We start from the raw sequence: 17,239 nt of genomic DNA, 5'->3' as shown, positions 1-17,239 counted from the left end.
GCTTTGGGTTCTTTTTCCAGAATCCCACCAAGTTCTGGCTCAGCTTTTAGATACCTTGCTGGTGATCGGGAAGAAACTTCAAGAGAACCCTGCAGTGCGAGGACATCTCGTAGACGTGGCTTGCAAGGTAATTAAAAACGGTCAGCCCGTGAAAGAACTCGGGTTCTTTAAGTGGTTTAATTGCATAGGTCAGGAATATCCAACCTTGGCCACTTTTTAAGACAGGTGGACCTCAGGGACACCCAGAATCCTTTAGCTGAAGGTGCTGGCTGGGGAATTCTGGGAGTTGAAATCCGCACGGCTTAAAGTGGCCAAGTTTGGGCACCCTCCTGGCATCGAGAAAGCAGAAAAACCCACGGGGGGGAATCTACTCTTCTGTTTTGCTCCACAGCATCTGACCGATTCCTCGCACGGCGTAAGGAACAAATGCCTCCTCCTGATTGGCTGCCTGGGGACAGTGGAGAAAGCTGGCGGCTTGAAGGAAGCGGACCGCCAGTCTCCCAAAGACGTGCAGTTGATCATCGGCGATCACTTTAGCGACCAGGATCCACGAGTTAGAAGCGCTGCTATCAAAGCTATGGTAGGTCTCCTTGAGGAAAAAAAAAGGAAGATTTAGAATTCAGGATGGAAATCGAGCCAACATCCTGTCACATTTTCATAATTATTTTTGCAAAAGCTTAAGTTCTTTGAATGGCTGTAATAAGAGTCTGGTGTATTTTTTTTTCTCTCCTATAGTTGCAGCTCCATGAAAGGGGTTTAAAGTTACAGCAAGCCATATATAACCAGGTAATGATTATGTCCGATATCACTTTAGCCAAGGGCTCTAACATTTGATGAAGGCCGGAGAAATAGTAAGGGAATCTGATTTGGTTAGGTTTTGGTCTAGTGCTTAAGGCAACAGATTAGAAAGCAGGAGACGGTGAGTTCTAGTCCCGCCTTAGGCCATGAAAGCCAGCTGGGGGACTTTGGGCCAATCACCAGGAGACTGGGAGTTCTACTCCCGCCTTAGCCAATGAAAGCCAGCTGGGGGACTTTGGGCCAATCACCAGGAGACTATGAGTTCTAGTCCCGCCTTAGCCATGAAAGCCAGCTGGGGGACTTTGGGCCAATCACCAGGAGACTGGGAGTTCTACTCCCGCCTTAGCCAATGAAAGCCAGCTGGGGGACTTTGGGCCAATCACCAGGAGACTATGAGTTCTAGTCCCGCCTTAGCCATGAAAGCCAGCTAGGGCACTTTGGGCCAATCACCAGGAGACTGGGAGTTCTAGTCCCGCCTTAGCCATGAAAGCCAGCTGGGGACTTTGGGCCAATCACTAGGAGACTGGGAGTTCTAGTCCCGCCTTAGCCATGAAAGCCAGCTGGGGGACTTTGGGCCAATCACCAGGAGACTGGGAGTTCTAGTCCCGCCTTAGCCATGAAAGCCAGCTGGGGGACTTTGGGCCTATCACCAGGAGACTGTGAGTTCTAGTCCCGCCTTAGCCATGAAAACCAGCTGGGGGACTTTGGGCCAATCACTAGGAGACTGTGAGTTCTACTCCCGCCTTAGCCAATGAAAGCCAGCTGGGGGACTTTGGGCCAATCACCAGGGGACGGTGAGTTCTAGTCCCGCCTTAGCCATGAAAGCCAGCTGGGTGACTTTGGGCCAATCACTAGGAGACTGTGAGTTCTAGTCCCGCCTTAGCCATGAAAGCCAGCTGGGGGACTTTGGGCCAATCACCAGGAGACTGGGAGTTCTAGTCCCGCCTTAGCCATGAAAGCCAGCTGGGGGACTTTGGGCCTATCACCAGGAGACTGTGAGTTCTAGTCCCGCCTTAGCCATGAAAGCCAGCTGGGGGATTTTGGGCCAATCACCAGGAGATGGTGAGTTCTAGTCCTGCCTTAGCCATGAACACCAGCTGTGTGGGGGACTTCAGGCCAGTCCCACTCTCCTTTCAAGTCACCTAACAGGGTTATTTTTGTCGGGAAAAATTCAAAGAGGAAGGAACGTTCACCACCTTGGAGTTATATATGTCAAGAATAAAGGCCGGATATAAATCTAAGAAATAAAAAACAGAAGAGCCTTCAAAAGTTGCAGCATTTGGACACATGTGCTGCTTCTGAGGGTTAGAGGTTTAAATAACATGAATTCAAGCTCACTGCTCTTCTAATTTTACCAGCCTGCCTGCCCGCCCGCTCTTATCGTCAGTTGAATGTACACTTGATTGTAGCCAAGGAACCTTTATGTCCACAAAGAAAAGAAAGGCTTGTGTAGGGAGTAGTCCTGCATTCTTGGTCCAAATTTCCTCCTTCGAAACTTCCCTTTGCGTGCATCAGATCTTTTCTTTGCGCACTTTTAAAAACTCAAAATACCCAGTATATTTTTTTTTTAAGCTGTTTTATTTTGAGGAGGGGAGGAAGGGATCAATCGCTATTTTCCATTGCAATTTTCCTGGCTGGGATGTATTTCATGGAATAGAATGGAACAGAATTCTTTTATTGGCCAAGCGTGATTGGACACACAAGGAATTTGTCTTGGTGCAAATGCTCTCAGTGTACATAAAAGAGAAGATACATTCATCAAGAGTCAAGAATCATCAGGTACAAACACTTAATGATAGTCATAGGGTAATCAAATCATACTAGGAAACACTCAATATAAATCATAAGGATACGAGCGACAAAGTTACAGTCATACAGTCACAAGTGGGAGGGGATGGGCCATAAGGAGTGAGGAGATTAATAGTAATAGTAGTGCAGACTTTGTAAATAGTTGGACAGTGCTGAGGGAATTATTTGTTTAGCAGAGGGATGGCGTTTGGGGGGAAAAACTGTCCTTGTGTCTAGTTGTTCTGGTATGCAGGGCTCTTATGCATGACCCTCTTGAAGTTTTAGAAAAGGGGAGAGAGGGGGGAGGAGGGAGAAAAAGAAAGAAAGAAAGAAAGAAAGAAAGAAAGAAAGAAAGAAAGAAAGAAAGAAAGAAAGAAAGAAAGAAAGAGAAAGAAAGAACTCTGAATTCACCCAAGCTTCTCCAGTCTTTAATAAGAGGCTTTGTAAATAGTTGGAGAGTGTTGAGGGAATTATTTGTTTAGCAGAGTGATGGCGTTCGGGGAAAAACTGTCCTTGTGTCTAGTTGTCCTGGTGTGCAGGGCTCTATACTGTTGTTTTGAGGGAAGGAGTTGAAGCAGTTTGTGTCCAGGATGTGAGGGGTCTGTAGATATTTCCACAGCCCTCTCCTTGACTCGTGCAGGATGTAGGTCCTCCATGGAAGGCAGGTTGGTAGCCATTGTTTTTTCTGCAGTCCTAATTCTCCTCTGAAGTCTGTGTCCGTCCTGTTGGGTTGCAGAACCGAACCAGGCAGTGATAGAGGTGCAGATGACAGACTCCGTCATTCCTCTGTAGAACTGGATCGGCAGCTCCTTGGGCAGTTTGAGCTTCCTGAGTTGGCGCAGAAAGAACATTCTTTGTTCTGCTTTTTTGATGACGTTTTTGATGTTAGGTGTCCATTTTAGGTCTTGTGATATGATAGAACCTAGAAATTTGAAGGTCTCTACTGTTGATGCTGTGTTGTCCAGTATTGTAAGAGGTGATACTATGGGAGGGTTTCTCCTAAAGTCTGCCATTATCATTGTGGAAAACACTCTAAAATTAATATCTAATATAAGATGGAGTTGTAAGTCGAGGACTACTAGTTGTAAGTCGAGGCTGTTAAGTAAATCTGGTTTCTTCATTGAGCTTGCTTGTCAGAAGATCGCAAAAGAGGATCATGTGACCCCTGGACACTGCAACCGTCATAAATATGAGTTGAATGTCAATCATGCGAGCGTGGGGATGCTGCAATGGTCATAAGTGTGAAAAATGGTCACTATTTTCAGTGACATCATAGCTTTGAACGGTCCCCAAATGAACTCTTGGTGAAATGGCTGTCAGATAACAGATAATCAGAGTTGGAAAGGACCTTGTAGGTCATCTAGTCCAACCCCCCCCACGGGAGACCCTACACCATTTCTGACAGATGGGAGTCCAATCTCTTATTGAAAGTCTCAAGTGATGAAGCTCCCACAACTTCTGAGGGCAACTTCTGTTCCATGGGTTGATTGTTCTCTCACTGTCAGAAAGTTTCTCCTTATTTCCAGGTTAAATCTCTCCTTGTTCAGTTTCCATCCATTATTCCTTGTATGGCCTTCAGGTGCTTTGGACAATAGCTTGACCCCTTCCTCTCTGTGGCAGCCCCTCAAATATTGGAAGACCGCTATCATGTCTCCCCTGGTCCTTCTCTTCCCTAGACTAGCCAAACCCAGTTCCTGTAACCGTTCATTGTCTGTTTTAGCCTCCAGTCCCCTAATCATCCTGCTTGCTCTTCTCTGCACTTTTTCTAGAGACTCAACACAAAAAGAAACTATAGATCAACCCACCAGAAACCTAACTATACAAGACAGATCAGAAATCAAAGTTAAAATAAGCAGAAAACAGTAAGAGAGCACCTAATAACTAATAACCTCCACTAATAATCTCCTGGGAATCTTCCGTTACAGGCTTGCAAACTCTTAATGGATGATTACGAACAGGTCCGGAGCGTCGCAGTGCAGCTCACCTGGGTCCTCAGCCAGCTTTACGCAGAAAGGTACGTGCAAGGTATACGGTAGTTCAGAAGGCATGAGAGCCTGTAAGTATCAACTCATAAAACATTTTGTGCACACCTTTTATAGTTGTCAACAGAAAGAAGGCCGGGGGAGTTTCAAAGAGCGGGCGGTAGTGTGGAATCGAAAGTACATTCCATTCATATTTTCTTCAAAGACTGATTAGATGACTGAAGCTTCATCTGCAAAACAATCTAATTGGAGAGCATGATTGATGACTCTTGGCTATGGACTTTTTTTTTTTTTCTGTTGAGTGATACACCCAGAGGGTGTGGTGGGGAAAACAGGATCCAGGGTGACAGCGAATTTACGTATCTCAGAGTCGACTATGCCCAGGCTAACGCCGGCATGTTAGCTTCTAATAAATCCTTTGCAGTTTTGGGAGTGTGGCTCAAAGCTCATGATTTAATTGGAGTAACTGCCGGAATCCTGACAGATAGCCAACTTTGAGATATGTAATCCTGCCTATAAGCAGGATTTGGAGAAGCCATTTTGGGAGGGGAATTTTGGGAGTTGAAGTCCAGACATCTTGTAGGTGCTTTTTCAAGGGGCAACTGGACTTTTGGGTTTTTCTTTGAAAGACGTCTATGGAAATTCTGTCATCCAGGTCATGGTTGCCCCAAAGGTACTTTTTTTTTTTTTAAGAGGTAACTGGACTTTCTTTGTATTTCCTTTCTTTGTATTTGTTTCACTTCTCATCCAAGGAGCTTCTTCAGCTCAGACTGGATGGTGAGGAAGGGAAGGATTTATACTCCTTTGCAGACAGCTGGTCATTTGCATCCTTTTCAGAGTGTCGTTGAGGCCACTTGGAGGTTTATCTGTATCCTCAGGGTCACCTGAATAGTAGGGTCACCTCAACAGTGAAAAGGACCAGGGGCAGGAAACATCCTGCAGCCAAGAAGGCTCCACACCCATTTGCACCATTCAGGTGACCCTGAGGACACAGACAACCTCCAAGTGGCCTCATTGACTCCCTAAAAGGATGCAAATGACCAGCTGTCTGCAAGGAGCATCAATCCTTCCATTCCCCACCATCTAATCAGAGCTGAAGAATCTTCTTAGATGAGAAGCGAAACATCTTCAGAGAAAAACCAAGAAAGTCCAGTTGCCTCCCATAAAGACCTGGAGGACTGAGAATCTCCACAGACAGACATTGTCATGCCCCTGTTGGAGTCTGACTCCGAGGGAGAGAAGGAACAGCCGACAGGGCGTGGGAGTGTGGCTCCGGAGGTTGCGGAGGAAACTGGAAAAGGGCACTGGCCAGCTCGGCAGTCAGAGGAAGACCCAGGCCTATCCCCTCTTCATCCTAGGGCACGCAGGGAGGAATGGAGAAGGGAGAAACGTGAGTGGCATAGTCTGCGGGGGAGGAAGGGGCCCTGATCCCCTTCACGGGCTGCAGCTGTGAGGACTGTTTAAAAGAACAAACTGCGCATGGCCCAGTGCTGGAAGCAAAACGTGTATTATTCTTGTCGGAGCTTATCTGTGTTTTGGCTTCCTCCCAACTGTGGTGGCTGCTTATCTGGTAGAAGTCTGCAATTAATCATCCTCGCCTGCCGTAGTAATTCCTTCAGTGTGGTCTCCCTCCCTTTCTCTCCCTCCCTTTCTCTCTCCTTCCCACCCTCCCTCTCTCTCTCTCTCTCCATCCTTCCTTCTCTCTCTCTCTCTCTTTCTCTCTCTAGCATTGTCCCCATCCCATCTTCCAACGAAGAAATCCGGCTGGTGGACGATGCTTTCGGGAAGATCTGTCACATGGTCAGCGACGGCTCCTGGGTTGTGAGAGTCCAGGCTGCGAAGCTGTTGGTAAGAAGGTTTCTGCTCCTTTTTTCCGTTGCCATGGTGATCATCCCTAAACTGCCAGCTGGTCCATGAAACCCAAGATGCTTAATTGTTCTCTCTCTCTCTCTCTCTTTATGTTCGATCTGCCTTTGTGCTGAGCCCCAGAAAGCCTCACCCTGAAGCTCAAAGGAGTGAAAGGAAGCCAGGGAGGAAGTGGGGGGTCGAAAATAAAAAGATTCCATTGTTGAGTCTCTTTTATTTATATGGGGCAAAAAGATTATTTGCCACACTGGAACATCGTGATTCGACCAGAAGAACAAAACAGAATAAAGAGAGCTAGAAGGGACCTTGGGAGGTCTTCCAGTCCAACCCCCTCCTTAGGCAGGAAACCCTATACCCATGATGGCGAACCTGTGGCACGCATGCCGCAAGTGGCTCGCAGAGCCATTTGCGCTGGCATGCAAGCTGCAGGCAAACCTACCTCACTGTGCATGCGTGCCCCTCAACAGCTGATTTTTTTTTCGGTTGGTTTGAGGCCTTTTTCGGCGTCCGAGAGGCTTGGAAAAAGCCTCTGCGAGGCTTTTCAGGCCGAATGATAGGCCCATTTCATCACTTCCTGTAACACTGGAAAGTGACAAAACAGGCCTATAATTTGTCCTGAGAAGCCTCTGAGAGGCCCCCAAAAGGCCTCAAACCAGCTGAAAAATCAGCTGTGAGGCGCAGTGCAGGTAAGGGGGCGGCGGGGGGCATTGTGCGCGCATGCGCAGGGGGGCATGGGGAGGGGGCGCGCGCATTGTATTCTCCCTAGTTCTAGGTTGCTTCTCTCCTTGATGAGTTTCCACCCATTGCTTCTTGTTCTGCCTTCCGGTGCTTTGGAGAATAGCTTGACTCCCTCTTCTTTGGGGGCAGCCCCTCAAATATTGGAAGGCTGCTATCATGCCACCCCTAGTCCTTCTTTTCATCAGACTAGACCTACCCAGTTCCAGCAACCCTTCTTCATATGTTTTAGCCTCCAGTCGCCTAATCCTCTTAGTTGTTCTTCTCTTGTTTTTTAAACCTTTTTGCCCACTGTTTGAATATCTAAAATAGGAGAGTGGGTTATCCTACGGAAGGGCTCTCTGAACTTGGCAACTTTAAGGCTTACCGTAAACATAGAGCAGGGCTTCAACTCCCAGAATTTCCCCGGGGATTCCGGGAGTTGAAAGCCATAAATCTGAAAGTCGCCCTAATTTGGAGACCTCCGTTTTGAAGCACCAAATTGTCCTGATCTTCGCCTCACTCCCTTCGAAATGACTTGACGCTCTCAACCCATGTATCCGACGGGACTTTAATAATTGTCTTAACTTTCCTTGTGCTTGGGATGAAAATGTCATTCTGATGAACGCGCTTCCTTCCCCGCCTGTTTTCCAGGGATCTATGCAGCAAGTTAGTTCTCATTTTTTAGAGCAGACCTTGGACAAGAAGCTGATGTCAGATTTGAGGGTACAGTATTCTGTTTCGTTTTGTGCTGGGGCTTATTACCTGGATACCCAACTCCTGGGACTGGAGGTTGCACAATTGAGTCTTTTGAATGCTTTCTGCTTTTATTTTATTACTGTATCCCACCCCTACTCCATCTCTCCTCTCCCCTGCACTCTACTCTACTCTACTCTACTCTACTCTACTCTACTCTATCCTATCCCTGCTCTATCCCTACTCTACTCTACCTCTACTCTACCCTATCCCTGCTCTATTCCCTACTCTATCCAACTCTACTCTACTCCTACTCTACTCTACTCTACTCTACTCTACTCTACCCTACCCCTGCTCTATTCCTACTCTACTCTACCTCTACTCTACCCTATCCCTGCTCTATTCCCTACTCTATCCAACTCTACTCTACTCCTACTCTACTCTACTCTACTCTACTCTATCCTATCCCTGCTCTATCCCTATTCTACTCTACCTCTACTCTACCCTATCCCTGCTCTATTCCATACTCTATCCAACTCTACTCTACTCTACCCTATCCTATCCCTGCTCTATCCCTACTCTACTCTACTCTACTACCCTATCCCTGCTCTATTCCCTACTCTATCCAACTCTACTCTACTCTACTCTACTCTACTCTACTCTATCCTATCCCTGCTCTATCCCTACTCTACTCTACCTCTACCTCTACCCTATCCCTGCTCTATTCCCTACTCTATCCAACTGTACTCTACTCTACTCTCTACTCTACTCTACTCTACTCTACTCTACTCTATCCTACCCTGCTCTATTCCCTACTCTACTCTACCTCTACTCTACCCTATCCCTGCTCTATTCCCTACTCTATCCAACTCTACTCTACTCTACTCTACTCTACTCTACTCTACTCTACTCTACTCTATCCTATCCCTGCTCTATCCCTATTCGACTCTACCTCTACTCTACCCTATCCCTGCTCTATTCCATACTCTATCCAACTCTACTCTACTCTACTCTACCCTATCCTATCCATGCTCTATCCCTACTCTACTCTACTCTACTACCCTATCCCTGCTCTATTCCCTACTCTATCCAACTCTACTCTACTCTACTCTACTCTACTCTACTCTATCCTATCCCTGCTCTATCCCTACTCTACTCTACCTCTACCTCTACCCTATCCCTGCTCTATTCCCTACTCTATCCAACTGTACTCTACTCTACTCTACTCTACTCTACTCTACCTCTACTCTACCCTATCCCTGCTCTATTCCCTACACTATCCAACTCTACTCTACTCTACTCTACCCTACTCTACCCTACCCTATCCTATCCCTGCTCTATCCCTACCACTACTCTATCCTATGCCTGCTCTATTCCCTACTCTATGCAACTCTACTCTTAACTCTATTCTACTCTACCCCTACTCTCTTCTACTCTATGCTATTCTACGCTATTCTATCCTACCCTACCCTACCTACTCTACCCCTGCTCTACCTCTGCTCTATTTTAATCTGCCCTGCTTATCCCTGCTCTCCTTTACCCTCCCCCTGTTCTACTGGCCTGGCTGCAGTGGCCCTGAGAAAAGCTGTTGCAGGGTGCCTCGCCTTGTTACCATGGTGTTGTAATGACGAGGCAGTCGAGGTGTTTGATCATGATCAACTGAATCATGGTGAACTTTATTGGAGTCTAGTCTTGCATTTATATACATTTTTAGTAATCCTCCAACCTTGGTTAACTTTGTTTACTGCTTAACTTTTGTTACTGTTTAGCATAATAGTAATTAACACAATTAATTATCTCTAGTTAAAGTCTAACATATGGTTACTTCCTCTCTCTAATCCTCCTTTAGATTAGTGACTTTGTTTGCCTGAGTTGTATTTGCATGTAAACATTCTTTATCTGAGGTTTGCCATCCAAGATAGGAACATTCCTGCACTTACAGCTCTACACCACGGCACTGCAAGCAACCAGACAAAACAGTCAGTCAGGCAGCTGTGCAAGCTCTCAAGTAGGGGTTATGTTAGGCACATGTGCAAAAAAACACGCTGGGGCTTATTTTCAGGATAGGTCTTATTTTCCGGGGAAATGGTATTAAAACGCCTGTCTCCCCCTGACCTTTTGATCTCTACAGCGCAAACGCACCGCTCACGAACGCGCTAAAGAGCTGTACAGTTCCGGGGAGTTCTCAAGCGGCAGGAAATGGGGGGACGACGCCCCAAAAGAAGAACTAGACACGGGAGCCGTGAACCTCATTGAATCAGGAGCCTGCGGCGCTTTTGTCCACGGCCTGGAAGACGAGATGTACGGTGAGTGGGAAAATTACGGGGTACTTGGTGTCGATGAGTGAGAAGAAAAAAAAAATGAATTTCAACACAACTGTAGAATCAGGCTGAATTATAGAATTATATCCTTGTGGATTTACAGTCGGCTGTTACATATAAGCTGGGTTGACAAAATCAGAAAGGAGGAGGTGATAAGCTACCTAGGACAGACAAAGGAAATAAACAAAGCCATTAAAAAGTGAGGTGTTAGAATATTTCAGACCTGTGATGCGACACACCCGGAAAAATACGTCATATTTCACTTAATCCTCCAGGGAAAGATCGGAGGCAAATGAGGTCCAGGGAGAGGAAGAATGTTATGGCTTCAAAATCTAAGGGACTGGTTCGGACAAAACACTTTGTCATGCAGCTGTTGATCAAAATAGGATTGTCAACATGATTGCCAACATCCGATGACAAATTAGAATTAGAATTAGAATTAGAATTAGAATTAGAATAGAATAGAATAGAATAGAATAGAATAGAATAGAATAGAATAGAATAGAATTCAATTAATTCAATTCAATTCAATTCAATTCTTTTTTGGCCAAGTGTGATTGGACACACAAGGAATTTGTCTTGGTGCAAATGCTCTCAGTGCACATAAAAGAAAAGATACATTCGTCAAGCGTCAAGAATCATCAGGTTCAACACTTAATAATAGTCATGAGGGTACAATAAGCAATCAAATCCTACTAGGAAACAGTCAGTATAGATCGTAAGGATACAAGCGACAAAGTTACAGTCATACAGTCACAAGTGGGAGGGGATGGACCATAAGGAGTGAAGAGAAGATGAATAGTAATAGCGCAGATTTGTAAATAGTTGGACAGTCTTGAGGGAATTATTTGTTTAGCAGAGCGATGGCGTTTGGGAAAAAAATATGGCAGAAGAAGAAAAAGCTGCCTTCAGACTTCCGGTTGTCGGCTTTGCTAACAGCAGGGATTCGCCTTCTCTGCGATTCCTGCTGTGCTAGCCGCACTTTGGTGCCTCCGATCCTGACAGATTTGGAGGCTAAGGCTGCCCTTTGGGGCAGCTGGAGAGAGGGGGATCCGGATGGGGTGTGGGCATCGCAACCCCCTCCAGCCGGCAATAACCCCCTTTTCTCAAGACGGTTCCAGCGGTGGTCTTTTATGGCCACCATAAAGAAGCCGGCAATTGGATAAAGAATGCGCAGGAGGGAGAAGGAGTTTTCTTTTTTTTAAAGAAAGTTTTTCTTGGTCGAACTGGGACCTTAAGGATATATTTAACACCTGGGAAAGTAATGACTTGGAAGCTATTGTTCCTGATTGATGTCTTTAGCTGCGAAGAAAAGTGACGAACAGGGGAAGTTACTCTCCTCTCCCTTATGGAATTAACAAATGGAAAAGGGAAACCAGCCTTTGGTAGAAGGTAAAACCTAAAATCCTTTGTTATACGTGGGAAGGGAGAGGCTTGCGTAAATCAATTTTTACTCTAAGACTTTGCTGGAGGAGATGCCTTGAAGATAAAGAGAATTTTCTTTCCTAATTTGACTTCACCCCTAGAAGAGAAACTGTAAAAAGAAGAAGCTTTTACTCTGCCTGGACTGTTTGATGACTGTGGGACTTTGGGACGTTTGGGAACTGTTTTAAGCCTTGAAATAACTGATTGGTTTAAGAAGAGGATACAGAAAGAGAAGAAGAAACTTTAAAATGGCTCTATCTCTTGATGAACTAAAAAAACAATATCTAAAAACAAAGAAAGAAGGCGAAGATGTTATGGGAGAAGCCCTTTGTTTCCTAGATATGGCGCTTGCTATGTGTCAGCAAATTAAACAACAGCTTGAAGAAATTGAGGAAGAAGAAGCCATTTTTAATGAACTAAACTGCATGACTAAGAAAGAAAGGAGAAAGAGAGGAGCGAAAAGGAAGGACTTAAGAAATAAAAAAATATTCATGAAAGAGAAAAAGAAGATGCAAAAACAACAGAATGTTAGAAAGCAAAAGAAAAGAGGAATGCAGAAAGGGGAAATTAAGAAGACAGAGGTTTTGAGAGGAGGGGGTAAAAAGTTTAGGTGGGCTAAGGGGGAAAGGGAAAAGGGGGAAAAGTTTTAAAGATATAAGACAAGATGGAGTTAAAGAAATTTTTTTCAGGGATAATGGGTAATATATGGTTTTGTTTTTTTTTAAAAAGGGGGATTCTGCAAAGTACACATGAGTATCGTAATAGTGGTATTTGTATTATAAGTAGATAACCAGAACTTTTTAAGATTTAATAAAAGACTAAAATATCAAGGTATAACTTTAAAAGGTTTAATAATGAATGATAATAAGTTTCAATAAAATACTAAAGGAATGTTTAAAATATTAGTTTGAATATAGAGTTTAATGGATTGATGTGTTGATTGTTATGGATTTATTATTGTAGTATTGGTTTTTGAAATAGTAGAATGTACTAAGCAGAATCTGATTGGGATTTAGGTGTTATTTTAAATTTTAGCTTAGGGAATGATAGAAAGGCATCATACTCCGATTAGTGATTCCAGGGAAACTATTCTTTTTAAACTGGAAATGAGACAGATGTAAATGGAGAAATGGACAAAAGATATAAAAATATTTTATTTTATTTTTTTTTAAAAAGCAAGATTAAATATATAAAACAGAACTGAGATGAGGTAAAAGTGGAGAGGAGTTATATAATAGATATAGAATGGTAAATAAGATGGGTAATGGTATATAAGAAAAGCGTGAATACAACTGAGTCCATACAAAAAGAGGTAATCTAGGCCAAGTTGCTACTTTCTAGAAGAAAGTTTTATGTTTTATGTCTGTGTTTTATGTGTGTGTGTTTAATTGAAAGTTAAATAATAAAAATCTCGGAAGAAGACTAGATGAGAATAATTATAAACAAGTCAGAGGGAAATATAAAGTTGATGACTGGATAGCAGATAAATCAGAAAGGAAATATGATTGCATAATGATTAAAGAGAAACAATGTGGAATTTGGTAAAGGAATTTACGTGTTTATATGGAAATGGGATAAATTATAAGTATGTGATATAAAGCAATATGTTACCTGCCTTGTAAGGATCTACAATGGAAAGAGGTTTTATGTTTTAATGTTTAATGATGTTTTGTCTTGTTTGTTTGTTTGTAAAATCAATAAAACTTGTTTAAAAAAAAAAAAAAAGAAAAAGCTGCCTTGAGTTGCCATACGTGAATAGGCAGCAATATAAATTTTCTAATAAAATAAATAAATATAAACAACTAGCTCTATACCCGTGCTTCACTACGAAACTGTGTGATCAGGCTTAGTTTTTTGAGAGGAAAATAAAGGGGGGAATTCTGCCTCTGCCTACCAGGATCCATCGGTATTCATCTGGTTAGCGTGCTGTCAATGTATGAGAGAATTGAGGGCTCTTTGGAAACTGAAAGAGTATTTGCTATATGAGCAAGGAGACAGCAAGGAGCCTTAGCTCAGCTGTTCTGTACTAAAGCTGCTTGCTGCTCTGAAACTAAAACTAAAACTGAAACTCTTCTCCTCTGCTTGTGTTTTGCATTTGGAACAGATTTTTTTCCAGGTGGGGAGGGGGAGTAGAACTTCTTAGCATCAGAACATTAATAATAATAATAATAATAATAATAATAATAATAATAATAATAATAATAATAATAATAATAATATAGGAAATACTCTAAATGTTCTGATGGTCATTTCGAAAAATCCTTTCTAGCCCCTAGAAGCCGAGAGGAACATACGTGCCAAATTTCAAGTTTGTAGGCTTTACGGTTCTGGAGATTTTGTGATGATGCATGAGGGGTATTTCGCTTTTGTATGTATATATGTATATATGTATGTGTGTATGTATGTATGTATGTATGTATGTATATATATATATATATATATATATATATATATATATATATATGTATATGTATACGTATACGTACATGTGTGTGTGTGTGTGTGTGTGTTTTCTTAAGTTTTCACGGGTATTTACATGTATGGTATTCAGCTTTGCTCGGGTATTTTCCCACATCATTGTAGTTGTGCTTTTAAACGTTGCCGAAACGTCGCTACAACTTTAAAAGCACAACTACAATGATGTGGGAAAATACCCGAACAAAGCCAAATGCCATACATACATACATACACTGACAAAAGTGAAGTGGGGTCTGAATACTTTCTGAATGCACTGTAAATATGAGTCAGTTGCCAACTGTCTCAATTTTGATCACGCGTCTTTGGGAAATGCTGCGAAGGTCATAGTTGTGAAAAAACGGTCACAAATCACCTTTTTCCCCCAGTGGTGTTGTAACTCTGAGTGGCCTTGAAATAAACGGTGGTTTATGCTGCTAATTCCGAGAAGGGGAGAAGCTGTTTCGGAAAACGGAGCTTGCTTTTCCAAATCCAGCAGCTGACTTAGACGCTAAGAAACTTGAAAATACAAGAGTGGGGCAGCTCAGCTGTACCATCTCTCGAAAGAGAGGATTCTGGCGTTTCCCTTTTTCCCCTCCTTCTCTCACAGCCTTGATCTGTTTTTTCAGAGGTTCGGATTGCCGCCGTGGAGGCCCTCTGCATGCTGGCGCAGTCCTCGCCCTCTTTTGCCGAGAAGTGCCTCGATTTCCTGGTCGACATGTTCAACGACGAGATCGAGGAAGTGAGGCTGCGGTCCATCCACACCATGAGGAAGATTTCCAACAACATCGCGCTGCGAGAGGATCAGCTGGACACGGTGCTGGGTGTCTTGGAGGCAAGGATCTTCCCCCTCTCCCCCTTTTGTCCTTCAATTTTTGGGATTGGCTTGCTATCCTTTCGATTCCACCGGGAACGTTGGTATAATCCTGAAAGAGTGGTGCGGTGGTCTACAGGTGGCGCTCTCACCCCACGATCGGGCCTAGATAGAGGCAGATAATTCTCTGTGTCTGAACAGGACGGGAATATAGCTGCTGAACACAACTCCGCGTTGGTGACAGGAAGGGCATCTGGCCACTAAACGCTCTTCTAGCTCCGTTCAGTTGCCCAGGCTCCACCCCGCAAGGGATTATGGGAGAGAAGATTGCTATGACCTTGAAAAGGATAAATTTCCTCATTTTCATTGCGTTGGGATCGGGACTCCGTGAACCAGGATCAAAGAGTTGAATTCTGCTTCTTTTTGAGTTCTGGCTTAGCATTCTAACCGCTAGCTGTGTATTCTGCTGGATCTTTAGAGCAAGTTACTTATAAGAGGGGTCCACAACCCCTGGGCCATGGACCGTCACTGGGCCGCGGCATGCCAGACACCGGGCCGCTCAAACAAGAGAAGGCCCATCGGCGGGATGCAAGCAGCACACGAAACCACATCCCTTCTGGTCCGTGGAAAAAAACCTCTCTGCATGGAACCGGTCCCTTTGTGCCGAAAAGGTTGGGGACCCCTGATCTTCTAAGGTCAGAGGTCGAGGTTCCCTAGATGTGTTGGGACTATCCTTCCCTTCTGCCCACTTCCAGCATGACCAGTAGAAGCTTGGCAGTATAAACTGAACATCTGGATGGATTCGATTGTGTCAGGGTTCCAGAAATTATCCGTTCCAATCGGTAACTCCGAGACGACCATAATCTCAAAGCGCTTTATTAAAATAGTAACTTGGCACATCTGTGGAATTCCGAAACTAAAGTTTCCTCCCAGGAAACTGGGAGGTAATTCCCCGTTAGGAGAATGAGCGCATATAGGGAGAGGTATTTGAGAGAAGTGTTTGAATAATACACACACAGAACACAGATACACTGTACAGTAAATGTAGGTTTTTACTTCCAGAAAGGTTTAAGCAAAGTCCAAACACAGTCCAGAGTCATTCACAGGTAAATCAGTCAGTTTTTCAATCCAGGGATAATCCAAATCTCAAAGCCCAGTGTCAAAAAACCGTTCAGTATCAGCCTTACATTAAATCCAGTAATATCCATCAGTTAGAAGAAATGGAGCAACGGCAATACTTTCCAACAGAAGGAAACAGAGATACACTTACACTCTCTTCTGAGACTAAGACTAAGACAATCCAGGTTTCTGGCTCCATCTTATGGCTGTTTGAGAAACCACACCCAATTGCATGCTCTTGCATTCCCTTAAAGACATAGTACTAAAATGTTTATCCTGGTTTATATATTTCTAACCCAAATACCTGTTTAGGTGACTTATATTCCTAACACAGACTTCCCACAAGACTCAATCCACACCCACCCCTTTTCTTTCACATCGTAAATCCCGTGAACCAATCGCCCTTCGGCTACAGTTCTTGCTGCACCCTAGAGAGTGACCTTGAAGGTTTTATATATCTTTTTTGTCTACTGAAAGCTGCTCAAACAATAGCAGCCCTCTTCCATTCTCTGCGGCTTTGTGGCAGCTTTTTAATAAGGATTCCAAAGCTGACAGATGGTTTGATTGATTACGTGCCATCAAGTCACCAACTCTTAGCAACCACACAGATTTTCACCGTGATAATCTGTCCCTAATCTAGTCTTTTAGATCTTTCAGTGGTCCCTGCATCACCATTGTAACTGAGTCCATCTTTTTCCTGGTTTCTCTCCCTTTCTCTTTTACTTTCTCCTCCTTTCCCCGCTCTCTCCTTCCCAGCCCTTCCCCTGCCCTCTCCTCTCCTCTCCCCTCTTTTCCCTCCCTCTTTCCCCTTCCCTTTCCCCTCTCCTCCCCCCTCCCTTGCCCTCCCATCCTCTCTAATTTCCCCCTTCCTCTCCTTCCCTCTCCTCCCTTCCCCTCCTCTCTTTCCCCTCCCTTCTCCTCCCCGCCCCTCCTCCTCTCCTCTCTTTCCCTTCCCGTTCTCTCTCCCTCTCTTTCTCCTCCTCCCTTTTCCTAGCATTCTCTTCCTCCATAGAAAAAGGTCTTTGCATAACGTCTCCAAAGTAAGGTACATTTTGAGCCTGGTCATTTGTACCCCAAGTGAGACATCTGGGTTAATTTGTTGGACCAGCCGTCCATTTTTCTTGACTATCTCTAGTCCAAGAGCCTTCTCCAACACCGGAGCCCTTTCTTCAAAGTCACATTTTCACCTGCATTGGGGAAAAAAAAATATGGTCTTTGTAGTCCAAGATGTTCACATCTGCTGTACTACGTGCTAATCTGTG

The 17,239-nt window shown here is 44.1% G+C and overlaps 1 protein-coding gene across 1 annotated transcript in view; it reads left to right on the top strand.

Annotated features, from left to right (window-relative positions):
* Positions 1-17,239, top strand: part of INTS4 (integrator complex subunit 4) — a 43,601-nt gene that overhangs the window by 6,506 nt on the left and 19,856 nt on the right. Inside the window, exons 4-11 of the mRNA XM_026706785.2 lie at positions 21-127; positions 392-580; positions 736-786; positions 4,512-4,600; positions 6,296-6,416; positions 7,803-7,874; positions 9,976-10,150; positions 14,674-14,879. Coding sequence (XP_026562570.1) covers positions 21-127; positions 392-580; positions 736-786; positions 4,512-4,600; positions 6,296-6,416; positions 7,803-7,874; positions 9,976-10,150; positions 14,674-14,879 — 1,010 coding nt within the window. The remainder of the gene's footprint in view (positions 1-20; positions 128-391; positions 581-735; positions 787-4,511; positions 4,601-6,295; positions 6,417-7,802; positions 7,875-9,975; positions 10,151-14,673; positions 14,880-17,239) is intronic.

This window comes from Pseudonaja textilis, chromosome 7 (genome assembly GCF_049901715.1).
Source record: "Pseudonaja textilis isolate UNSWEBS1 chromosome 7, rPseTex1.2, whole genome shotgun sequence".
Taxonomy (NCBI): domain Eukaryota; kingdom Metazoa; phylum Chordata; class Lepidosauria; order Squamata; family Elapidae; genus Pseudonaja; species Pseudonaja textilis.
The sequence above is the reverse complement of the archived record's forward strand: the minus strand, read 5'-3'. Positions and strand labels throughout refer to the sequence as shown.